Consider the following 26,875-nt stretch of genomic DNA (forward strand, 5'->3'; position numbering starts at 1 on the left):
GAATCAAACCCGGTACCTCTGCACTGGGAGGTTGACACGCTTACCACTCGACCACCGAGCCGCCAAAGTCAATACCATTTAGACATTTTCATAGTGCCCATAGAAACCAGCTTTTTCCCCTTTTTAACACCCCCGCTCACCACCACCACATTTAACTCATCCTGTGAAAGTGACCAGCCCAGAATAGAAAGATAAAGGGAATGCATGAATAGTATCGGTGATTGTATCGGAGGTGGAGCGGCGAGTGCATGAAAGACAATTGCAGGAGGCCGAGAAAGATGCGTGAAGTTTAACGCTCAACAGATACTTTTAGCTAGCTAGCTCACTCTTTATCTATCTATCTATCTCGGCAGCGGTTGCATTTTGAGCTCCTCTTTCTATAATAGGATTGGACTTGTTGTAAAAGGCAGGAATTGTGTTAAGAATACTGCTTTGAGTGTGGCGTTAGCTGCGGCCCCTCTGGCCCCATATTAAAGTGGCTGGAATTAGCCAGCCGCCGCCCCCCCCCTAAATGCAGCAATCTAATCCTATTCATTTTTGACTGAGACAAAAGACATCTGTCCAGCAAGCTACCTGTCTTCTCTCTCAAGTAAAAGCCTCCCTGCATGCCGTCTTCCCACAAGCACCCGTATTGATTGGCTTCAGTGAAGTGGAAACACATTTAAACCGTTTTTTTTTTCTGATTTGGGGAGACAAAGTCTGCTCTTGACCTGCCTTCTTTCTTTTTTTTTTTTTTTTAGAAGAGGCTAACAGATCAGTGTTTAGATTCCTGCTTGATAGAACTTGAAGCGGAATGAAAAATATCTTCAAGTGGGATGATATGTTCTCCTAGCTGCAGAGTCCTTTCAAAGCACGGCGGGAGATAAGTCGGTGCTCCTTTTCTTGCGTTTGTTGCTTGCGGTGTCCCCATAAGGCCTGCTTGGCCCACATATGACAGCTTTAATCGACAGTAGCTTGAACTCTTTCACAGAAACGAGCTTGAGGTGATGGCAAGGCGACAGGGCCATTGAAATGTATTCGGTTTCTCTCTTATTCAACTTCTGCCAAAAACATACGCAAGCTGAACCCCGAAAACAAGAAAAACTGGTCCCGCCTTGCCAAGATTAAACCCTGCCTGGCCTTGTTAGACAGCTGAATTTTTAATGTCTTGTTTATATTTTGTCGTTTTGACTCCAAATTTGCATTTCTTGCACAATTATTAATGAAGCTGTCTTTCACAGCTCTTTTCCAAGAAGTTATTCAATCCATTCCCCCTTGAGAAAAGGACTCATTAATTAGATTTTTAAAAAGACTCTATGCTGCATCACTGATGTAATGAATGCGTAATGTTATGACTCTCATTAAAAAGAATGCTGTGTTCACTTGGCTTGTTAGAAAAACATTGCACAAGAGATGTCATTAGACGTACATGTATCAAAGCAACCGCCGAGTTAGTGCAAATGCATGAAAGCTCATTTTCAATGCTGACGGGGTTTAATTATGCAACTTCAATATTATCTCAACAGACTCTTTCCGCAGACTCTAGCTTGTGAATATTGCAGAAGCCGCAATGCCTATATTTGGCAGAACGGAAAGACGCTAAGTCCAGTATCTACATTTCACAGGCTTCAGCCATTTAAATCCCAGGTGAAAGGGTATCTGGCCTAAGGGATTGTCCTTGAAAGCTCATATTCTTCAGGCCTGAACATGTATTGTGGCCTAGAAAATCAGATCACTCTCCCCACCAACCCCACCGCCGGCAGAGCCAAGATGAGGGCCAAATTCAGGACAGAATCGGGCCAACTAAATCGGGATAGAGTGATAGTACCCGCGTCGACCACCAGGTTTCATCTGGCACAATTTTACAGCGTGCGCTGGGTTGCTTGTCCCATTCTCAAGAGAAATTACAAACGGAAAAGAGGCTAATTTTACTTCAAAATAAAAGGATGGTGTCAAACTAAAGTGTCAAAGTGTTTCAATCAAAGCGCAGTTCTCTGTGTGAGAATAAACAAACGACTCAATGAGGTAGACACACCCATGACAGAATGTATAGAGCCGTTTAGGAGTATCACCTCGGTATGATAAATTCCCACTATTGTCAGATTTACGCCCAGTTCCACTGGAAAGTGTGAAAAGTAAAAGTGTGAAATACCGACAGGATAGTTGTCTCGGGTGACTTGCATAGACATTTTCATCATTTTAGGTTGTCTGTGTTCTTCTTTCATGTCTTAAACGTAAATAATATTTACAATAAGCGGGCACACACCTTTTCTTGCAGTTCTTATTTGATATCATTTCTGTGGAATTTTGTTGCAGCGTCGAGAAGAAGTTACATGAATGACTTGAAACTACAAGTAGACATGCATAGCCATTACGGTCTTCTTAATTTGAAATATGATTGGTAAAAGCAACGGTCCCATTGAAACGTCAGAAAATGTTCTTGCTCATTTATGATTACGATGTTCTCAATAATGCCGTGAATTATGAAATAGGTTGAAAGTACAGTAATTCCACTTTTGGCACCATGTTTTAGATGGAATGCAGTTCGTTCACGAAAATAACGTGGGTGGTGGGCTTTTATTTTGACGGTACTGGTCGGAAGTAGTCCGCGATATCACACGCGCCAAGCAGGTCCGCTGACCGTGAGGCTGGAGTGGGCGGAGCTTGCTGGTGCTGCTTGCCGCTGGACTCTGAACGCTGCGGGGAGGATGAGCGGCAGTCTGTTGTGGGTGCGCAGCTTCCCAGCAGACGGCTGCTGCCCGAACAACTTTCATCCACTGCATCGTCTCGGTTTAAAGTCTTTTTAAACGCGGTCGAAAATTTTCGTCCATTTTCGCCAGGTAAGACCTGTCGTTACCCTATTTTTTGTCCATTGCCACATATTTCCCCGGTCAGCCAACGACTGCGCTGCATTTGCGTCACAACGACAGAGCACGTTGCCTCCTTTTTTCTTGTGCTGCGATTGACAAAAATGAGCATGAAAGGACTCGTAAAAATGTGAAGTGGTTTTGTCGGGGATTTGGACTGTTTGGGTGGTTCCCTCTGAAAACCGGAGACTTTGGGCGAAGTCTCGTGCTACACTAAGAGCTTATTAAACAACAAGTTGTCACCGTGACAGATAACTTGTGATTTCACCATCTGGACTTTCTCAAGTTGGACTTGATGTGACGCACCCCCAAAGGTTTTTTTTTTTTGGGGGGGGGGGTTCTTTTTCATCATCACACATATGGCGCATTATCCTTTTTAAAAGCGCACTCCAGCTCCAGTATTTTGCCTCTTGGTAGTCCACTTTAAATGCAGACTGGTCTGCGGTCAACGAGAACACAGCCGAGACGCCGGTGCCATCCGATTGTTCATTCAAGGCTCAAGAGAGGACACAAGTGCATTGTGCGCCATTTGCCATCACAATGGAGCTGACATACAGGATCATTGGCCTGCTGGGATGCGTCTTCCTGGACTGGGCTCCTCGGACTTGTGCCGAGGAAGGTGAGTCCCAAGTACTTTGTTTTATTGTGGTGGGAGGGGAATTCCAGTTTGGAATCGTCCTTAAGAAAGGGCATGGAGACCAAACCGCAAGGAATTCTCAAATGAGGCTACAGCAAACATCACTTTAAGTGACATTTCATGCCAGTAGCCATAGCTACAGCGGAACAGTCATGCCTCGAATCCCCGAAAGGAGTGTGTGTGTGTGTCAATGTTTGTATTGTTTATTTAGTCATGGATCTCATATAATAGGTACTCGCAGTTTGAGATTTCATTCAGTTGTGTAATACCTAATTTAAATTGTGGTAATAATACACAACATACATGGTGTCATGGGCAAAACTTGTGCGTTGTTTATTCTGGGCACGATCCAGATGAAATTATTCAGTGCGTTGGGCAGCAACGCCAATTGGACACGTTCGGACAATTATCGTACTTTGGCTGTGTACTAAAGCTTTTATTGCATTCCCTTAGATTGGAATCAAAACGAAATTACAGGCTATGAAAACCGTAGTTGAGGAAACAAATGTTTACGCCCTTGTGGGTGGTCCAAGTGTATGAAGAAGAATCTTAAAGGTCCATTTTGTCTTGGTAAGGATCCTCAACCGTCATTCTTGAGTTGCTTTGACCCATGTTGTATTTTGTCCTAAAGGCTTGTGCGTTTGGAGGATCAGTATACGAGCTTATTAGGTTTGTATTCTAAACAATAACCCCACGTGGGGCTTTTGATCCACCGTCAGGTTTTTCTGGTTGATGACATTTAACCATCGAGACAGTTACGCGTCTCCCTTTGATGTCCCGATGCTGTTCAAAGTTTGCCGAAGCGCTAATAGACGAGGTCACGTGGTGTCGCAGCAAATCTTTGGCGAACTTCCACCAAACCATTCCGGCGCTGCTCATCACTTTTTGAAACTCGTGCCAAGTTTCAATCAATGCCGCTTGTCAACAGGAACACGCGGAACATGCTTGACTTCACTTATTCTGTGGGAGGAACTCCTATCTGTCGGCTGGCTCTGGTTGGGCCTTACTTAGAAGGTGGGGGGGCCTGGGGGGGGTGTCTTGAGGGTGTCTATCTGACTATAGAACCACAACGATAGAATCTCAGATGTGCTTTTTGTTGTGTGCAGTCACGCATTAAAATGTGGCAATCGACATGATAAAAGTCTCGATGATCAGGGAAGTTGCGCTGTTATTGATGCTTTCCAGATGTACAAATCGATGTTAATATCAAGCAGATTTTATTGTATTTTTTTTTAATGTGGCTTTTTAGAGACGATAATTGTTTTGTGGTCACACCATTTCCTGTGTTGTGGATAAAGGTCTGGATCTCTTTTGACAGCAGTGGAATGTTGGAAGTTCAATGATCCTTTACTTGTTTATAAAAGTAAAATAAATAAATAAAGAGTTCCCATGGGGGGGGGGGGGGGTTGGATTTAACTAATCTGCTCAAGTCATTTCAGGCACCACCTAATCTTTTTAGTAAGAGTGCAAGTGATGGTAACACACAAATAACAAGTCAACACACAGTACAATTACAATACAAGTTACAGTACAATTCTCTGAAACTGTAAAAACTAATAATCTAATTATCTAATCTGTCAACATTTCATCCCTATTGATGTCGACTTGGCAAACCTTTTGCCGCGCGGTGTGCAACTTTCCGATGTCGCTATGAAAAAACGTGTTCCGGTCATCTGAGTAACCCCCCTTTGTGTTGGTTTTGCCCCAAAATAAAAGCAATACTCATTTTTGTGAACCCATTTAGAAGCTGTGACTGACATGTATAATATCATGTATGATGTTTAAAACTCATTCGCTCCCAAAGACATATTTATATATTCAACCCGAGGTACTGATATGAAAAAAATTTTAAGATGTTTTCCTCCCCCAGACTTGGAGTAAAAAAAAAAAAAAGTCTGAAAATAGCTGTGACTGAATGAATTACTTTTTAAGTTCAAAATCTTTTGACCTTGAAGGCCTTCGAATTTGGAGGTTCCTCTCCATTGTCATCGACCTAAGATGGAGAGGAGATTTTTTTTCTGCAATGAAGTGAGAGCAGATGATGCTCAAAGCTGCCAAGCGTCTCCCTTTTTTTTCTTTTTTTTTTTTAATTTCAGAGAGGTCATAAATGACTTTCTAGATCGTTCCGGGGGCCTTGTCGTTCTGTCCCCCGTTATGATTAAAACCCAGACCTCTTGATCTGATAATTACTTTGGCTGGAAAATTATAACAAACTTTGCGGGTTGGGGTTTCAAGTGGGAAAGTGGTTTCCAATTTTTTTTTTATTTAAAAATAAACAAAAAGGCTTTTTTGCCCCCCTCCTGTGTAGGAATTACTCCTCTTACACAAAAGTACAAACCCCGGCCCGCAAATTGACAAAGACAGAAGCTTTCAGTTCTTATAAAACGACACTCTGTGCCCGGAGATTAAATTATATGAGCGTAAACTTCTGTGGCAGCGTCAAAAAACCACTTAGAAGATGGTGGCTTTCGTTCATTACCACATTTGGAAGAAAAGAAAAAAAAACGCACCACACTACTGTAAACAGAGCATTATTTAGAGGCGAATGCCATACCCTGTGATGTGGCGGCGCTCAAATCGACTGCCGCCGCTTTCTCCTTCACTAACGGTGCTCGATTTTCACCAAATGGGACTGTTTGCAGTTGTCATGGTAAACGCAAATCTGCTCCATTCGGGTGTTTGCGTACGACAGTAACGCTGTGCGATTCGGTAATTGTCCGCTGGTGGAGGCGTTGAGAAAAAAATTGTTGAATGTTTCATACTGTCACGCCCCCCGCGGACTCGCCTTGAAGCCGCTGGATGGTATGTCTCAGCAGCTGAAACTTCAAGTCAAGTTTGGTTTTGCCAGAGAGTGAAGTCGCCAGTCGAGTTTGTTTAAGCAGGAGTGGGGAGGGAGGGGGTGGGGGGGCAGCCTCATTGTGGCGGGCGAAAAACGTTGACAGCGCTCTTTCAGCTGGTATCTAGTCACGGGGGGGACACGGGAGGCTCCACCCTGGCTGTTGCAAATTTTACTGTGGCAAAGTGTTAAACAACAGCTTCGATACACTTGGCGATATTTTATTTTTTTTTTCTCTGTAGGGTAACAGAAGAGGTCTCGATTGCCGTAGAGCGTATTTGCTATGAATTACTATGTTATTACTATGTTATTACTATGTTATTAGATATTCATAGTAGCCGGCTTGTTGGGTGGAGGCCTGGTGGCAAAATATGTGTTTATATAAATCAGCATGTTTACCTTTGCGGGGAGGGGGGTGGGGGTGGGGGGGTTCACCTCCTCCGGGCATGACAAGCAAAAAGAATAGCGCAATGTTGCTAAGCTGAAACGCTCATCGTCTTCAAAACCATGAATCGCGTAAATGCAGTTGTTTTTTTTTGAGGGGGGGGGTAATCCACAAGTCCTCACACGAGCCACAATCCTTTCCTTTAACACACATGTTGGATTTTTTTTCTTTTGCCGCTCTTTTTGCACATCCTCTTGTCTCCTTGATGCCCGACTGCAGCGATGCTATTTATTCCGCTCGCTCACTCTCTCCGGCTGCCGCAGAAATGTGGATCTTTTCCACAGAAATCCTTTTAAACGGAACCGATTTTTATAAGAAAGGGATTTGCATTTAAAGCAAGTTGCCCCCCCCCACCCTCCCTCCACCTCCTCCGCCTCATTTGCTCCCTCTCTCCAAAAGCCGCTCGCCCATCATCCTCGGCACCTCAATCCCGTGATTAGCTTCCTCGAGAGTTAAACAGGCATCCAAGTGCCACAAGTGCCCTCGTCGCGGGGGATGCGTAGTCCCTCGTGCAAATGCAGGTGGATGATAGTCGAGAGGATGCCGCCCCCCCCCCCTCCTCCCTCCAACCCATACATCCACATCAGGCATCCACTTCTGGAGAGCCCGTCTGTCCTCCACCCCTCCTCTGCTCCTTGAGAGTGGGACACAATGAGGACGGGCTGCAGCAGAGTGTGAATGAGGCCACTGCCTATCAGCCTGTAAGCACCATAGAAGGGCACTTTTTGGTTGGCATTGGGGCGGGGTGGGGGGCTCTTTAACGCCAGATGAGAAAGAAAGCCGAGTCTGAGTCGATCTGCATAATGAGCAATTTGCATTTTATGACGATACACACCTAGGGCCACATTTGTGATCATAATGAAGTGATTAAAGGGCCTTTTAATTAGCGGCAAAAACCGCTGATTACCTCTTGTTTGTCATTCTTGTTGTTCTATCATCACCACGACTTGCGCTTCAACTGGAAAGCCACTTTTGTTGCCATTGTTTTTTTTTTTTTCCTCCTCCTTCAAGAATCGGGGCGTAAGACGACAGCTGACAGAGAGCCGTGGTATCTGCAAGCTGGATGTACAATAACGCCGAGCAGCAAACTCAGGAGGCCATGATATTTCCCTCCCTGACCTAGATCATATTTCGCATGCGCATGTATTATAATTTTTTTTTTTTTCTCTTTCATTCAAAATGCAACTCGGAGACCCCATGCAATGTTTGCACGCACCCTCAGCATATATGCACAGCGGCTCAGCGTGTCTCAGAGGGGCCGGCTCGCAGGCACTGCGCTGTGTGGGTTCTGCTTTATACGGCGTAACAGAGACATTCCTGTGAGCGGTTTGCCCTCCTACAGCTGCACGCAGTTAAGAGCTTAAGCGGGGAGTCGCGTTTTTCAACCCGAGTCGGCGAGTTCACTTTACGATGCATTGCGAGCGCCATTTTTGGCAGCTGGCTGACTCCTCTTTTTTAAGGAGTGCTGCGCCTAACGGCTTTCCTTCGCATTTTGTCTTGGCTCATTGTCATTTACGCTGCACTGTACCTTTACAGTCTAATGGGATTTGTAAGTGACACTTGCAGAGTTTTATGGCTGCGGTTGGCAGTGGAGTAAGGGGGGAGACTGAATTATTACCACGATAAGGCCCTGAGATTGGACAGAGTCGTGGTTTTGTGTTTCAAAAAAAAAAAAAAGATTCGGGAATGTAATTTGGTGCGCCAAAGAACAAAATCGATGCTCTTGGTACTCTGATGGCTTCACATCCTAAGATGAATCTTAACTTTAGCCACAAACTTGCACGCTGGCTGGAATAATGTACAGACTGATCAAAAGAGTCCAATTACTGCATTTCTATTGTCATTTTGCAGGACTAAAATCAGGACGAGTCGAACGAAAATACCTTTTTTTTTGGGTTCGTAGGGAGTCTTGTTCTAGTTCTTGGATGGTTTATTTCACCAGAGACAGGACTGCTTGGAGCGGCCCACCTCCACAGCAGATTAGTCACTGCGGTATTTTTTTCTCCACCCCAAATGCATTTTATATTTAGCTTGCGCAAAATCTTTGATTACAAAAAAAAAAAGTACATCAGCAAACATTTCTGGCACTTATTTAGAGAAGCAAAAAAGTTTTAAGGTGGATTTTTCAGTGGTGGGGGGGGTGAGTTGGGATGAAAAAAACTATTAACAATGCGACACTTTGTTGTAGAAGACTGACAAATGATCAACTCGGGTTATTAGAAGCATCTAAACCGGGGTGGCTGGGGGGGGGGGCTGTCAGTCTCCTGCTGGTTGAGGAGATCATCCCAGATTTTATCCCTGCATGGCTTCAAATTGTCCAAACCACAGGAGGTCACTGACCCCTGAACCCCGGGCCTCTTTGTGGACAGGGCACAAGGGGATGGATGCTCCTCCCCGAGAAAGAAAGCACATAAGCAATTCTTTCCCATGGTGCTTTTGTTAGGATGGCACACACAATCTGCTGCCCGTGTGCATTAATGAAGATGATTGCCGCTTCAAGAATGCTTTGTGGAGCGTAATTTGATGATTCGCAAAAGATCCCCAGGCCGATATCAGTGTCTAACTTTTAAATACGGCGGAAGCTCCGAGGTCCAACATGTAATTGTCCTGCGATTCAAAATGCCGCCATCCTAAAAGATTTATCCACAGGCTGACTCATATTTCTGAGTGCTAAACATCCATTGAAGTGTAAAAATATATGAGCCCCTGTAATATTAACATACTGACACAATAAAACACCTTTCAACGCGATTAAGTTCGATGACAAATGCGAAGTGGTGATAAGTTACGCCACAGATGCGATTCGTGCATGTAATTTTTCTACCACCAAAAAAATATATATAGAAACTTCATTGTTACCGTGTGTCCCACGCGTGAAAAGAAGTTAGCCACAAATGTAACATGTTCAATCAATAAAACCTTTGCTAACAAGTAACCCGTATGTGGCTAGCTATTTTCTGGCTAGCGATAGCAGCTAACAGTAGCCGCTAGCGATAGCCGCTAGCGATAGCAGCTAACAATAGCCGCTAACGCGCTTTTCGGCAATAACTTTTGTTGAGGTCTGAAGTTCTTGTTAGACTATACAGTAACATACCAAATAATATACCAAATCATATAACAGTTGTGACTTTCGTTTTCTTTCTTTTTTTTACAAATGTGCTTTCATATTCTGTGTCACACAACTGGATAAAAATCCTGTGACATCAAAGACTGTGAAACGATGCCATCAGAGACCAGCATGCTTTCCGTTCTATGAGCAGCTGGAATATTTTTTTTTTTTGGCTTATTAAATCGTACGGCATGATATTTCGGGGGCTATTTCATCAGTTCAGCTCCGGGCTTCCTGCTGTGTGACAGTTTACATTATGAATAAAAATGTTCTTGGCTGCGTTAATCAATACAAGTGACCTACATTTTTTGGGCCCGTTTTTTTTACATCCAGCAGCAAGGAGGATTGGAGATTTAGGGACGTGCAAATTCATTTGGAGTCCAATTTTCTTTTTCCTATTCTGTTTGGAATTTGTCAGAATAAGGGGAGGTACCGATAGTTGAGATTTTTGAGTGAAGTCTGAAGAAGAAAAATATGGAAGATTATTGGACATCTACAAACAAGTAGTAAATTTTATTATGACTCTAAAAGTCAAAAAGTCACACGATTTCCATTGTGGCTCATCTAAAAACACAGCGCAAACTTGTATGGAAAAAACAAAAAAGTTTCTCTTTCAAACTTTTTCTTTGGTAATTCATTCGTCCTTACCAAGGATTGCGTATCAGCGATCCACCGGGGAGCTGCAACAGTGCTTTCAAGAAGCTCTCGAGTTTTTCACGTGGCCGGTTTATTTTTGAAGAGCACTTGAGAGAGTGCTGCCCATAATTGGAAGACGAGGGGAGGTGAACTCACTTAATGGCGGATCAATATTCCAGAGATGCTGAAATGGGCCGCCCATCGAGGCGATTGCATCAATCAGAGGAGGCAGAGTGCATCACATGATGGGCTCCGACGTGTCGATGAAGTCAAAGTATTCTAAATGACGACGGGCATGTACACCAGGCGGAGTCAAATTTAAGCGTCGATTTTGTCCTCGTCTCATTCTTGTAATTAAACAAGAAAGCGCACAGAGGCTCCAAACGGTCGCAGAGTCGTTGACGTTAATTTTTCATTGCGCGCGATGGTCTCCTTGGGAATATTTTGGGGTCCAGAGAGCTGAGCGCGAACGTTGTTTATACAAAGGGAGAGATTGTTTGAGTCCAAGACGCACAACCGCTGTACAGCATTTGACACCCCGGGTCAGAACTCATTACTTGTGGGCGGTGATGTAAATGGCGCAGAACCAAGTTGATGTCTCATATCCTTTTTACCTCGTGGTAACCTCCCCCTTCCACGCCGGGGGTCACAACTTTTCTACCACCCTGACGGACGGAGCCATTTTGAACATGGGCGACTTTGAAGAATGTCATGTTTTGTTTGCTCCCGAATGACTATTCATTCAGGTGGAATTGCAGGCAGCGTTTGTTTTGTGCTCAAACGCCCCCCCCCACCCATGCACCCCCCCCCCCAAATCTTTTATTAAATGCTTTCTGTTGTTATCACACCACTCAGAACGATTTCATTTCGCACACGGCAAACAAAGACTGTTGCTTTGGCGGTTAGGTTAGAGGGGGAAAAAAAAACAGGGTATGGGGGGGGGCAGAAATGGAAGCAATTTCTGGCTTGTACTGCGAAAAAAAAGGAATACTCAACCTTTTGCCACTTAAAAAGCTGACCCGCGCAAAGTCTGACATGGCTCTAATTTGGGAAAGACTCACCTCTGACTAAGAAGAAAGGATCAATTGGGTGGTTTCTGCTGCAAGACCGCACCGGTGTGCATATTGTGGACCCTGAAGGTCACCTACCAGTCCCGAAACACTTTGGGGGCTCAACATGGACGGACGGAACCAGCGGTACATACAAGAATTCTGCAAGGTAGCGTTTGATGCTAATTGCTGCAGACCGGACCGTTGCGACAACAAGACGCCAGCCGGTTGTTGCCATCCTGGATTTTTGTGTACATGCCGAAAATTTGGAAGGTTCGATTTTCTTTCACATGCAGATTCGTCCGAACAACATTCCGAGCGCTTTATAAGTCACCCAGGAAAAAAAAGGGCCTATCCTGGCTTGAACGGGCCATTTAAAGGGGCGCTAATAAATTGATAGCGTTATGGTTTCTGTCCAAAAGCTAAAAACTGGTCGCCTACATAAACAGAGGCGTCTGATTTCGTTTTGTTTGGTTTCCCGGTGGTTTCGCTCAAATGTAAAATAGGACGCTAGAAATTGTTTGGGTTGCGAAAAAGAAAGGCTTGTCAACTCCTCGGTTTGCGATAGCATTGAAGCGGAAAGCCAGACATGGACAATTAGGGGGATTTTCCTGTCAATGTTCTTGCCACCTGGTGAGTTCCTGCGCTGCGAAACCGCCTATTAAAGTAATATGTTTGTCCACTCTGATGAATGTGTGGCTCTCGGCCAAAAAAATCCACAGGCTCCGTTTCCATGAAGTGGACTTGAATCTCCCCCGTCAACCTGATTGACAGCAGTGTGGATCCTTGTCTATGGTTTCTGTCCGGTTTTCGAGAAGACTCCCAAACTAGGTCACACATCCTGTCCTGGGACAGAAAGCAGCCTCTCTCGCTCTTATTGATATGCATCCCGACAGACAAGAAAAAGAAAAAAGGTGGTGGTGGTGGGGGGGGGGCTGGGGGAGGGAGGAGGCGTCAAACATTAACACCTTTCTTTCATCTCAATCTCGCAAAGCCATTTCATGAGCTCGCACGTACTCCAAACTCGCTGAGCGCATCCACGCGGGGCCCATAGGAGGCTTTTGTTATTCGCAGTTGAGCAGTTCAACAGTGTCTGGCTCGCTTAATGTGAATGGTTTGCACGTCGGTGAGCCCCCCCCCCCTCCTCATCCCCCTCCCCCCTCCTTCCAGCAGACCCCGGACACAGGAAGGGGACAGGAATTACAGGAAACTGAGGTTTAATCCGACTAGACACAACGCTGCCATAAGACATACAAACACGGCCCCCCCTCGCGCGCACTCAAGGTTGTATTGAAATAGTTCAACCGACAAACCGAGTGAAAAATGGCCGATATTTTGGGCTCGCCGCTAACAATAATGTTTGTTATATATATCCCCACTACCGACGGCATTCCCATCATACGAGCACGATAATCCTCCGCAATTATTGAAATTCTCATCTGACAAAAGCGCCCCCGTAATTAATCCCAGACGTTCATACTCCAAAATAATGTACCAAAAAGAAAATGAGAGCCATTAATTTACTTTGTTGTTATGCTAGCAGGCAGGAGGAATGAATCAAAATGGCTTTGGGGTTCAGAGAACTCAACTGGCTTTTTTGGGGGGGGGGGGAAAGATGCATATTTGCTTTCCTAACAAGGCTTCGAAAAATACGAGAGGTTGTCTGTTTGTCATGGGAGTAAATGAGGCGGAAACAGTCAACCTGGTTCTGTCCAAAGATAATAAAGCTCCAATTAAACCGACTGCCCAGATATTGTATTATTTTGGAAGAAGAAAAAAAAAAAATACAAAGCAGGCCAGCTGTCTTTTAGCTCGCCGTCTTTATGCTAAGCTAATTGTTCAGCACCGTTGCAAATCGATCTCTTAATCTAATTGCGGGCCAATAAATCTCTTCCGAAGGCTTCATTTGTAATTTTCAAACGTGCGCCTAATTTCTCCAGTCAGACCGTTGACAAAAATCGAAAACATATGCAACAGCAGTCCAGTTGGCCATTCATTCAATCGCTTTAAAAAAAAAAAAACTTAATTCATTGCTTTGGGCATTGCAAAATGAAGGCCTTTTTGGGGGAAAAAAATACAATTAATTTTTTTTAACCCCCCCTCCGCACTCATATGAAAGCATTTTTCTTGTAACTCTATAACTTTATTGTTGTAGCAGCCTGTTTTCTTCTCAGCGTGGCCCGAATGCTAAAGAAACAGAAGTAAGGAATGTGACATGAGCTCTAGGTGGCGCTAGATCTGAAAGGGCTTGTTTTTTTTTTTGAGGGGCGGGGACTTCACATGCTGGCTGACCTTTTCTCCATCTTGCTCATATTGAGTTACTTGTAAACCTTCAGCTTTCTTCTCAGATTTCACCGTCATTTTGGTCTTATTCAAAGCCCCCCCCCCTTTTTTTTTTGTCTTGTAGCATGCAAAGAAAGGCGCACGAAGCAGGTCGTTTATTTTAATTCCCTTTCAGTTTATTGACTAGTATTTTTTCTAACGATACGTCTTCAAAATGCACATTAGGATCAAGTGACGCCCGGCGCGTGCAATTACTCATGAAAGCAATTACTTTCTGCCTCACAGCACACCGAAAACGACGACGTATGGGAGCCAATTTTTGAAAGAGCAAACAAGATATGCACAAAGTGCCTCTGTTAAGCTGCATACATTTTTCGGGAGCATTAATTGCATCTTTTCCCCTCCTTATCTTCCTTTTTGTTGTAAAATGTATTTATTTGGCGTCATGGCCACTGATTTTTGTGAGGATGAACAAGATTTTTTTTTTTTTGCTTGAATGAAACGAGGTGCCGCGAAAGTAAAACGGCGAAGGAGAAACTAACAGAAAAAAAAATGATGAAAGCCCCGTGGAATGATGTCAAAGCATCAGCTGAAAAATGTCCCGAAATTTAATATTACTTCATTAATGTCAAGCCTGAAGACAAATTGAGAGTGCAGTATTGGTTTTACCCTCCCCCTTTTGTTAAAAAAAATAAAAAGAAAGAAATACAGGGTCAGGTTTTACATTTCAAAAGGGGATCCATGCAACACCCTCCATTGTTGTCAAAAACTTAAAACCTTTTCGCTCCTTATTTGTTGCACCGAAAGGGTTGGATGAGTTTGGATGACGTCACCCGCCTCACATTTTCCTCACTTTGAAGCCAATCTGGTTTCTTTCTTTGTCAACAGATCATGTACGCGGCCATTCTTGTTGACCACTCAAGCTTAGTGTCCGCCGCTGTAATTTGACTCCAATTGTCCCGCAATTACTGTACACGTGTTTGTTTTTGCGGTTAAATCTGCACAGATGACGAGCCTTTATTGTTTCCAGTGTTTTCTGGTATTGTGAAATAGAGGGGGCAGGGGGGGGCAATTTTCCGGCGGGTGGGTGGCCAACCCTACTGCTGCTGCTGCTGCTGAAAGAATGTCGGGTGGGATGTGGGGAGGGGGTCGGGGGGGGGGGGGCTTCCTCTAATGAGACTTAATTCCGAGTCGACTTCAGTGAAAGGCATGGCCATGCATGCGCATAATAGAAACACTCACCATCTCATCGAAAACACGCGCGCTCTCGCATCCTGTCTCATAAACTTTAATGATAGAGCTGTGATAAACACTGATTACTATGCTTGGGTTGGGGAAGGGGGGAGTGGTTGTTTGGTGCTGCTTTTTTTTTTCCTCTCTTTTTTTTTTTTTTTTAAGTCTATCTAATCAACATATGAACGTGCGGCAGGTGCGCACTTGAAAGAAAATAGCGGCCGGTCGGATGTGATGAATCGAGCCACGGTTCGATTCCAAACGTTGTCATTGATAAATTTATGGCAGTGGCGCACAGCCTCGCAGGATATATAAAAAAAAAAAGGACCAAGTAATGATGGGATTTTTTTTCTTTTCTTTTTCATGATCTGTGATTATATCGACCGGTTGTACACTTGCCAGGCCTGTAGTTGCAAGTCGGTTGGTCACGGAAAAAAAAACCCAAAACATCGTTTGTTGAGCCATCCCCGTTGCATTGTCAAACAGCAAGCCATTTTCAACACTTAAGTTTGATGAAAAATTTGGAATTAAAAGGAAAAAAAATCCAACAAACAAACAAATGAATAATAACAGACCCATGCATGGGATGACTGACCATTAAATATCGATTTAAAAAACAAAACAAAATAATTACATTGACCAAAATTGGACATAGGAGGTTTTAGCCCGACAATGACAAAATGTCAATGCGAGACTAACTGTTGGACAGACGCAGTAAAAAAAAAAAAAAAAAAGAAGTAAAAGAAGTAGTAAGAAATACTACTCCTATAGCGCTGTGGTATTATTATACAACATGTCCTCTTGGAGTCCTAAGAGCTGAATGTTTGCATTTTCTGGCTCCAAAATTGCAGACATCATGTAAACCAACAACCTAAACAACACTGTTTAGTTCCCCCCCCCCCCCCTTTTTATCGGTTTGTAGTTAAAACATCTTCACGTAAACATCCGGGCTTCTCTGCTTTTGAAGTGAAAATCGATGTCAAACATGTTGTTATTTTCACAAGGAGTGAAAATGTTGATAAAAATCAAGCGCGGCGCTCCAGAAGAGCGCAGACTCGGCACAAGACAAACAATCCTAATTTGGGTTGCCTCCAAACCGTGCGCCTTCATTGATACCCGACCCAGCTTTCCTGGATGTGCTTATTTTTTATAATTTAGGTTTCTTGCATCATCTACCGGGAAATGCACACTGAAAATAACTCCCCAATCAATAAGACTGTAATCATGAATCGAACTAGTAATCAGTTTTTGGTTTTACCCAAAATAACAAGCCAAATTTCGATTTTAACGGATGTCGAGTTTTGGTGCGAATGCAAATAAGCATAAAGCTTGAAATTATGTAATAATTCGTTTTATTTACTTAAAAAAATGAGAATTCTACCTTCCATAACCGCAATGTTTTGTGGCCGTTATTGACATCGCATAATTATATGAACGAAACATCCTTTGGGCAAGGTAAAAATGGAAAAAAATAAAAATATGATCAGTGTTTTTGTGCGATGCGCATTTGGATGCCGTGTTGGAGAAGAGGCACCCAGAAAATAACACTGAGGTGGAATGCGGTAAGAGAGATTTAAGCAATTTGGTTTTGTGACAGCGAGAGTCGGGTCGGGATTGCAATGCGTTCTGCATTTGTCTTGTGTGTCCGCGCGCGCGTGTGTGTGTGTGTGTGTGTGTGCGTGTGTGTGTTGCCTGAGAAATGTATTGAATTAGCTGGAGGCAAGATGTGAGCTGCTGTGGGCGTGAGCAGCAAAACAAGGACACCGGGAGTCACCTGACACCTGATATTATTTATTCTGTGTTCGAATGTTATCTTAGGAAGGAAAAGCAGCTGTACGGAGGAGGATGTCCAATAACGTGCATTTTTATTTGGTGTGTTTTCATAAAAGGGGGTGCGCCTCTCCGTGTTGCTCTTCGGGGGTGTGTTAAGTGTCTCACTTTATGCGGGATCACAGAGATGAAGAAGTGTAGGCGCTGCAGTTCTTAGTGTAATTAAATCAAATACAGCCGGTGGTGTTGAAGATCGGGGGGGTGGCGAGGGGGGGGGGGGGGGGTTGGAGGGGGGTGCTCGTGACTGGCTCACAGCTGCTTGTCGTCTTTCAACTGATGGGAGGAATTTTTAGACCGCGCACGCAGCCACCGAGATTTCCAACTCATATTGCCTTTCATAGTTTGGACAAGTTGGAATATGAACACAGGTTGTAGCTGTGGGGGAAAGATTTCATCACCGACATGACCAGAGATCGGAGTTGAGAAATGTACCGTGGCGCTTAACTCATTCACTCCCAAAGACGTATTTAAACGTCTTTTCAGATTCGGTCCAGAATCGGCTGGTACTGAATGAGTTAAGCGGCGTATTCCTAATTTGGGTTTTTTTATTATGCGTTAAATATGTCCGAAGATGCCGTGTGGGTCACAAATATATTTGTGGATGTTGAATATCATTCCGAAGCGAATCTAGAACTGGCGGCGCCAAGCAAGCAACCGTCACTCTCCGACGGTGCCAATCAAAGCTGAGCATTATTATCTTAGTACAGGCGGATTTCTTTCGATAAGGACTTGCGCTGGATCCGATCGGATTGTACGCGCGTGCCTAATGATGTGTCTCAATCGGTAAATCGCAGACAGCCGCCCGCCGTGTAACGTGAGCACGCGTCGGACAATCAAGCAACATGTCGGGGCGAGTCCGGGGGAGAAAGGAGCGACGCCACTGTTTGAAAACGTCTCCACTGGTTTTATATTTAAGCCAGACAAGGAGCGAACGCGGCGACGCGTACGACAACAATGGTGTCATAAATCCCGGCAACGACAATAGCGGGAGGAAAAGGGGGGGGGGTCTCCGCCAAAGGTGATGCCTCAGCTCGCCGTTTGATCCCCCCGGCTTGTTCATTTTGACCATCAAACAAGAATCGCCTTTCCCGTGTGCCATAAATTGTTTTGTCACTTTCAAGCTGTTTTTTTTTTCTCCTCTTCTGAATCGACCTCATTGCCAGAAAAGCCATTGAACTCGTTTTCTCGACAATACAAGTCAATTGCAATGAGGAAAGATACGCGGCGGACGGCAATGGATTATGGCGCTTCTGACTGATTCGACCGAGCAATTTAGTAACCGCGATGATAAATAAATACAGCCTGAAAACTCCCATTTCCTCCGACATCCATTTTCATGCACTTGAAGGCGGCACGTGAGAGACTTTGTATTAAATCCTGTTTATAGCTCCAAAACCAAACTGCCGGGCCCTGGAGATGAGATTTCGGGGAGGGAATGTAGTGGCCTCTAAAATCTCATCCGAGAAGAACTGCAAAGCCAGCTGAGAGACGGGGGGTGTGGAAAGTGGGAGGGGGGGGGTGTCCTCTTGTAAAAAGAAGTCATTTTAAACCAAATGCTTCACATGCGGTTCAGGTTTTACTGAGATGTTGAATGGCTGCACAACCTTATGGGTTGCTTGTCAGCTTGCAGCCTGGAAAGATAACCGGGGCGGGGGCGGGGACTAGGGGGTGGGGGGTGTTCCAATCAATTGCAAGTGCAGATCGGGACCCAAAGGGTTGAAGTCGTGATATACAATCCGAACATCCATGCGTGTTTCTGAGTGTAAGTGCGATCGTTAAGCCGCTGTCGTGGGAGAAGGAAAACAAATATAAGGAAGAATTGGATTTTATGGGGGGGGGGGGGCGGTGGCCATCTTCCCGTCTCTAATCGACTGGCGAGACTCCTTCGCACTCAATTAATGTCGCATCTTAACAATGCGCGAAGACTTTTGCGTGACACAAGGCATCATATATTCGGGGGTATTTCTCCACCCTCTTACGGGATCCGCCGAGTCAGAAATCCGAAATCGCGCAAGTGCAACTCATGTACCGGCCGATTTGTTTTTTGCTTTGCGCGTCTAATATGTTTGAAATTGTCTTTGGCAGAAGTGCTGATGAATACCAAGGTAGAGACGTCGGATCTGAGATGGACCATCTTCTCACGGGCCAAGCCGGAGGTATGTCAGCACGGCGCCGCCCTCTTATCTGTATTTGCGATCCCAGACCTCACGGCATTGGGAGAGAGATTTCGGGTTGGGGGGTGGGGGGGGTGAGCATCTCGTTGTTGTCGTGGCTCCGAACGAGCTCCTTATATGGCAGGTAATCTCGGAAGGGGAGCGAACGTGCGATTGGAGAGCAGATTGGAAGCAGATGCTTTGATGCGTCTCATCGACCGTGGCGTGGAATCCGCTGGCAGACCACAATTTGGCATTCCAGCAACCCCAAAAACAGGCAGATTTGTAATTTGATCAACCAAAAGAGTGGTTGCTGGGTTATTTTTGCCGGCGGCTACCATATTTTCTCCTCTATTCGTGTCTCGGATGGGAAAACGTTGTAAGGACGTCAATAAACGGGTGGGGGTGGGCGGCGGGGTCCCACACGGCTCTTTGATAAGTCATGTAAACGTTCCCATCTGTGATCAACAGTCAGGCGTATTAAACAGACAAGGTATATGCCGATCAAATATTTTGCCGGCCTCTCTTCGATCGGATTAACTCGACCATCCCTTGAGACAAACCCAACATTTCAATTTTCGTTTAAACGTTGGCACGATTTGACCGAATTGGAGTCGAGCTCGCCGTCCGTCACTCCCCGCCGAATGCCGGCGTCGACGCGAGCGGCGTTTGTTGATGAAAAATAGGAGCTGCCGCGCTCCACATCGTTTCATTTCGGCTTAACGGGGGAAAAAAATCTCTCCAAAAGGCGATGAACCCGCGTCGGTGTTGGGCTGCTGGCTCTCAGCCTTAGTCAACGCATCGTCTTTTGGGCGGGGGTGTGTAAACATTTACATATTTACATGAGTGACATTCTCCAGCACATCTGCTGGATTCGGCCTTGATTATGTTCACGTCGAGGGTGTTTCCTGCCCTTCGACACGTTTTACGATCGGCAAGGCCGCTTTGCCGTGCAATCGGATATTCGGTCACAAGTGTGTTCCATAACTTCTGCGTTGCTGTGTTTGAAAGAAAGACAGTCGAGGTTGCTGCAATGTGCTCTGCTTGACAAGTGGAAGTTCAAAAAAAAAAAAAAAAAAAATTCCCCACAAGCTGCACCGCACCTCGGTGTGCGGAATGATTTTAAAAAAAAAGAAAAAAGCCAGAATTCGAGTCGTGACGGAGCCCGAATTGAAGTCTCATAGGCGGACTCGCGCCATAACCGATAAAGAAGAGAAAAAAGACTTTTTAATGCGCTGGCCTTCGAAAAGACTCGCGTTTTTTTTTTTTACTGGACAATTACAAACAGCCGGGCTAATGGAAACGTTCTACCGTTTGTCTTTCGGGCTCGGATTCCCTTTCGAGTGCCGTTCAACAAAAAAAACCCACAAAAAAAACTTGTCTGTGCTCTCAGTGGGAGGAAGTGAGCGGTTTGGACGAGGAGAACAACAGCGTGAGGACCTATCAGATCTGTCAAACCGACAGCTCTTTCAGCCACTGGCTGCGCAGCGGCTTCATCCCGCGACGGGGAGCCTCGCAGGTTTACGTGGAGCTGCGCTTCACCATGATGGAGTGCTCCTCCGGGAACAGCCACCACCGCAGCTGCAAGGAGACCTTTAACCTTTACTACTACCAGGCCGACTCCGACGAGGCCACGGACACGTATCCGCCGTGGATGGAGAATCCGTACACAAAGGTATGCGCCTGCGCTCGGAATGCAGGTGCGGAACAGTGTCTCGGGGGGGAGGGGGGGCTACTAGGACTTCTATTTTTTGTACTTTCACACAATTCACAATCATTTTGGGCCTTGTAATCGATGCAGTGACGCCGTTTTTTCCCCCCCCTAAGCATCTATGAAGTATTCCGTTTTTTTTATGGTGTTCTCGAACGCACCGTGGGACGTTGCGAAACACACGCCGATTCAAATTTACAGTCACTACAATTTTTTTTTTTTTAAGCATTGTAATCGATGCAGTGACGCCGTTCCCCCCCCCCCCCACGCATCTATGAAGTATTCCGTTTTTTTATGGTGTTCTCGAACGCACCGTGGGACGTTGCGAAACACACGCCGGTTCAAATTTACAGTCACTACAATTTTTTTATTTTTTTTTGTAAGTTATGAAATGATCGTGATAAATTGCCGCAACGCACCGGGGCATGTTTCACGTCTGTGCGTATGAGGTTTTATCAGCAGTGGGAAACAACGTTTGCCAGGAAGGTAGTAAATCAACGAGAACCCCGAAATAGCACGCTCGGAAAAGTTTCAATAATGTGAAGCATATGTGAGGTGCCGTTCAGGATTTCTAATGTGTGGAAAGCTTGTCGATCCGGCGCGCCGGAATCCCGCCGGGGCGAGACTTAGAACGTCTTTCTTCCCGTCCCAAGGTGGATACAGTGGCAGCGGACTTTCTCCTCAGGAAGGGCGGCGAGCGGAAATCCAACATGAAGACCATACGACTCGGCCCTTTATCCAAGAGAGGCTTCTACTTGGCCTTTCAGGCTCAGGGCTCCTGCATGGCCTTGCTCTCCGTCAGAGTTTTCTTCAAAAAGTGCCCCCCCCTCGTCAGCGCTCTTTCCTCTTTCCCCGAGACGGTCCCACGCACTCTGGTTCAGGAGGCGCATGGTGTGTGCGTGGAGCACGCCGCGCAACAGGGCCCCCGAGCCCGCTCCCCCAAGCTTTTCTGTGGCGAAGACGGCCAGTGGGTGGGCCAGCCGACCACCTCCTGCGCCTGCGTGCCCGGATACGAGGCCGCCGAGGGACACACCAGATGCACAGGTAGGACTGAGATGAGGTTAGCTGGCGCGCGCGCCGCGAGTCAGCGCCTCCGCGCCTGGCGACGCCTACAAAAAAGGAGAAAACAATGGCGAGCCGCGGGCGGGGTGCGCTTGCGAGGGTAGACGCATTTGCAGAGGACGTGGGAGAGCGCCGCATATAATGAGGAGGGGAAGCGGCGACAGAGAGAGGACGGGGTGAGAGGTCAGGCCGAGCGGCACTTATCTCCGAGGGGAAGAGCGGGGTCAAAGGCTGACTGCTGGGACGACGTTTGGTTGAGTGCGATAGAAGGATGGTGGAGTGGTGGTGGGGGGGTGAGCGCTTTGTGAAGACTGTATCACTTTGAGCACATTCAATCAAAGGCTCGGAAGGAGAAAAAAAAAAACAAGCGCAGGAGCATTAAGGGAAATTGCCTCCATAAGAAGATTGAACAGTTGATTGGCTTCGCAGGCTGATAGTTTATAAAAACGAAAACGTTGTTAGTCGGCGCTAATTCCATTCGCTAACATATCAACAGTACGTACGTTTCCCGGCCCGAACGGCGAAATGTACAACGCATGCACACTTGTGTCACGTCGATTCACTTTGACGGATGCGCTTGATTCATTTGGGCGGCGCCATTGAAACAAAGCGCCTGCTGACCAGCGCGTCCACTCGTTTATGTCCGCATAGGTGTCATTTCCTCTCAAGACAACCCTGATTTGTAGCTTCTTGCTGAACTCAAGTTCATCTTTGAAACAAACAATGGCTACGCAGGAGCTTCCTGTCGCCAAGTGATCTCGAGTCACATTTTACAGCTGAAGACGCCTTGACTCGAAATTGCTCCACTCACAGATGATTTCTCAGTTGTTTTTTTTTAAAGGAACAGGAAATCTGCTGTTGTTTTTTTTTCCTTCCTTATCTCTCTAAGGACTATCATGTTTTGGTTCAACCCCCCCTCCCCATATAAAAGACTCGTCTATCTGATTTATGACTTAGCTCTCATTACATTCTTCCCTCATCCCATCTGCGGCCATCTGGCACCTGAGCGGAGTTAACGTGCGTGTAGGAGCCACAGGTCATGTGCAATGCAAGAGGCTCATAATGCTTTTCCTTCATTTGTCCTCCCGCAGCTTGTCCCGTGGGTCACTTCAAGTCCAGCGCGGAGGGACAGTGCACAGTCTGTCCGGGAGCGAGCCACGCCTCCATCAGAGGGGAGTCCGTATGCGTGTGTCGGCCCGGATACTTCCGAGCACAATCCGACACCCCCGACGCTCCGTGCACGAGTGAGTAATCGCCCAAAAATGGCTTCCGAATTCATCCGTGCTGGCAAATACGAAGGCGCAAAGCTTCACGCTCGCCACGGCTCTTGCCGGCTTCTGATTCGGCCACCTCTGGTGCTAACCCCCCCCCCCATTTTCCCTTTAAATCTGCTTTGATTCTTTTGTGCCACAGCTGGCCATTGAGATGTATGTCATTAGTGACAGATTGGAGGGGCGGAGGGGTTGGTGGGTGGGGGGGCTTCCACTCAAAAAGGGGAAGTAGCCATTGACGGTCTTAAGTGACACCTCAGCGCCGATTCCGGGATTCAAGATCACGTGTGAAAGGAATTGACTTGGACAGCTCGATGCACTTACCCCCCCCCCCCCCCTCCACCCCGAATTAGCAATCAAGAGGATGTGAAACATTTCACACTTGCCACAGTTGGGATTTCACTTCATTTCACAACGCACGTATTTGTTCCTGCTCACTTTCATCGCAATGCCTTCGTCTTTGCATTTGTGGATGAGCTGGAGCCCCCCCAGCAGCCATTGACAGCCGTGCGCTTAGCGCCTATGGGCAATTCCGTTTTGGGTTCAACTTGGATTTGAGAAGAAATATCACGATCTTAGCAAATCAGTCGGCTTTTACTTTGGATTCAACCTTCCCAAGAGTTGCTTTTTCCACTCGGGATGAAATCTTATACCAGACGTACGCCGGCGCGACAATGCTAATAAAATGTCATCTGATTGTTAAGTCGGAAAACGAATGCCCTCTACACTACCTTCCCCCAGGTGATGAGTGCCGAATTCATACGTCAGCCGCGGTCTGTGATGTTGCCCCACTTTGGGCTTCCAGTGAGAAAAGTATTTGCGCGCAAGACAGCTGGAGGCTCCGTGACAAAGCTGCGTCTCCTTGGCAGCGGCAGAAGCTCCCCCCGCCCCGTTTTCTGCTCGGCCCGAGGCAACAGTTATCTTCTCACCATTTTCACACAGCGCTCATTATCGGCCACGTTTCGCCGCGGCGTAATTGCACCAGTGAAATTCTGCCACACATACGCTGCTCCCCCGTTGTGACGCAAAGGCTCCGGAAATTCTGCTTCCTGGCGACACGTAAAGACGGAATCTTATGTCTGTGCCTATGTGAAAAACAAATAAGACCGTTGTAAGGTCACGGGAATGTGAAACGGCGTAAAAAAAAACACAACTGCAGGGTTGTAATTGGATTTGATGGGAAAAATTTGCTATGCCTTGATTGCATCAGGTTTAAAAAAAAAAAGCCGCAAATGAAATGATGATGACATTTTCACTATGTAATAAGGATGACACAATATTAGTGGAGGTGTTAAACTGGCATGCCTATCACCGTCATTCTGTCCTACCTTAACAGATGTACACTTTGCAGTTTTTTTTTCACCAGTTCTTTGTTTTTTATTATTTATAGCGTTCACGATGAAAATGAGAACTAAAAATATGAGTAAACGCATTTCTTATGGTGGCTTTGGGAGTGCTGTTGTTATTCCATGGATAGCTACAAGAACCCCCCCCACCCCACCACCACCACCACCACCCTCAACCCACCTCCATGATCCATCTTTGGAACAGCCGAGGCCTCATTGCTCTTGATAATTAAAAAAAAATTAGTTTCTAATCTTTGAAATGTTTACATTTTAACGCTTTCATGCCCCCTGTAACCTGATAACACGATAAGCTGTCCCCTGTAGTAGCCGCTGTCCCTGAAAAGGTTCATGTTAATGTCAAGGTTTGTTGATTTGGCTTGTTCAGTTTACGTTTGTCTCCCTTTGGTATTACGAAATATAATTTGGTTGGTTTGTAGCATAATAATGTGTTCGAAAGCAGCACTAGCTTAATGTGAAAGTTGTAGCGTGCTAAAGGAGCATGAAAAGGAATCTTCACAGTGTCTCAAAAGTCCCACCTTGCTAAATAACCCCGATTGTAATGTTCCAGTAGATGGTTGATGGTTTGAAACTTTGTTCAGTTTACGTTTGTCTCCCTTTGCTATTACGAAATATAATTTGGTTGGTTTGTAGCATAATAATGTGTTCGAAAGCAGCATTAGCTTAATGTGAAAGTTGTAGCGTGCTAAAGGAGCATGAAAAGGAATCTTCAAAGTGTCTCAAAAGTCCCACCTTGCTAAATAACCCCGATTGTAATGTTCCAGTAGATGGTTGATGGTTTGAAACTTTGCCCGCACTTTGTTCAGTTTACGTTTGTCTCCCTTTGCTATTACGAAATATAATTTGGTTGGTTTGTAGCATAATAATGTGTTTGAAAGCAGCATTAGCTTAATGTGAAAGTTGTAGCGTGCTAAAGGGGCATGAAAAGGAATCTTCAAAGTGTCTCAAAAGTCCCACCTTGCTAAATAACCCCGATTGCAATGTTCCAGTCGATGGTTGATGGTTTGAAACTTTGCCCGCAGGGCCTCCCTCAGCGCCGCGCAGCATCGCCTCCCAGATTAACGGCACGTCGCTACGATTGGAGTGGAACGAGCCTCTGGACAACGGCGGCAGAGCCGACCTGAGCTACAGCGTCAGGTGCCTCATGTGCAGAACGCCCAGGGGCTCGTGCGTGTCCTGCGGCGACAGCGTCAGCTACCGGCCGGCTCAGCACGGCCTGACCAGTCGGCGGGTGGAGGTGTGGGGCCTGCTGCCTCACACCACGTACACCTTCGCCATCCAGGCTCTGAACGGGGTGTCCCAGCTCAGCGGCAAGGACCCCTCCAGCGAGGGCGTCAACATCACCACAAGCTATGACGGTAAGAAATTGCGAGAAAGGTTGACGGGGGGTAACGCGGACGGTTTTTAATCCGCTCGGGGTCTCCCGCGCAGTACCGTCGCTGGTGTCTGTCATTCGCAAGAGTGACTCCACGGAGAGCAGCTTAACCCTTCACTGGTCCGTCCCTGTGCAGCCCCACTACACCATTCTGCAGTATCAACTACGCTACTGTGAGAAGGTACGAGCGTCCGTTAGCACGCACAAGCTAACAAGCTACGGTTTTTGTCTTTTTGCTTGCCGGCCGCAAGATTAGCCTCGTGTCCGACACACAAAACGGCGTCAAAAATTCTGCTTCTGGTGGGTTTTGGTCCACGCGAGTAGATTTATGATTTACTGGCTTATGTTGACGTCACACTTGTTTGGAATAATTTTGTGACGTTGTCATACTGATCATGGAAGACTAGCTTATTGTACTAAAATATTTATCAAGAATAAATATTCATTCATTCATCTTCCTAACCGCTTGATCCTCACTAGGGTCGCGGGGGGTGCTGGAGCCTATCCCAGCTGTCTCCGGGCAGTAGGCGGGGGACACCCTGAATCGGTTGCCAGCCAATTGCAGGGCACACAGACACGAACAACCATCCACGCTCACACTCACACCTAGGGACAATTTAGAGTGTTCAATCAGCCTGCCATGCATATTTTTGGAATGCGGGAGGAAACCGGAGCACCCGGAGAAAACCCACGCAGGCCCGGGGAGAACATGCAAACTCCACACAGGGAGGCCGGAGCTGGAATCGAACCCGGTACCTCTGCACTGTGAAGCCGACGTGCTAACCACTGGACTACCGGGCCGCAAGAATAAATATAACATTGTTTATTGTAATATAGCATTTCTTTTCTTGCGTTTATTTGAAACAAATAATCGCATATGTATTTTTATTATATATTTAAAATATACAGTATATTATATTATTTTTTATGTTATTATTATTTATTAACATATTATATATATTTATCAATATATATTGCAAATTTCCCCAGTGTGGGACAAATAAAGGTTATCTTATGTATTTATTTGTATTTTTC

General features: G+C 45.9%; 1 protein-coding gene across 1 annotated transcript in view; it reads left to right on the top strand.

The window, feature by feature from the left end:
* Positions 1-2,651: 2,651 nt before the first annotated feature.
* ephb4a (eph receptor B4a) overlaps positions 2,652-26,875 on the top strand; it is a 31,172-nt gene continuing 6,948 nt past the window's right edge. Inside the window, exons 1-7 of the mRNA XM_052046694.1 lie at positions 2,652-3,465; positions 18,990-19,060; positions 20,451-20,732; positions 21,422-21,812; positions 22,922-23,074; positions 25,488-25,823; positions 25,897-26,021. Coding sequence (XP_051902654.1) covers positions 3,387-3,465; positions 18,990-19,060; positions 20,451-20,732; positions 21,422-21,812; positions 22,922-23,074; positions 25,488-25,823; positions 25,897-26,021 — 1,437 coding nt within the window. The 5' untranslated portion in view covers positions 2,652-3,386. The remainder of the gene's footprint in view (positions 3,466-18,989; positions 19,061-20,450; positions 20,733-21,421; positions 21,813-22,921; positions 23,075-25,487; positions 25,824-25,896; positions 26,022-26,875) is intronic.

The sequence above is a fragment of the Hippocampus zosterae genome, chromosome 16, assembly GCF_025434085.1.
Source record: "Hippocampus zosterae strain Florida chromosome 16, ASM2543408v3, whole genome shotgun sequence".
NCBI lineage: Eukaryota > Metazoa > Chordata > Actinopteri > Syngnathiformes > Syngnathidae > Hippocampus > Hippocampus zosterae.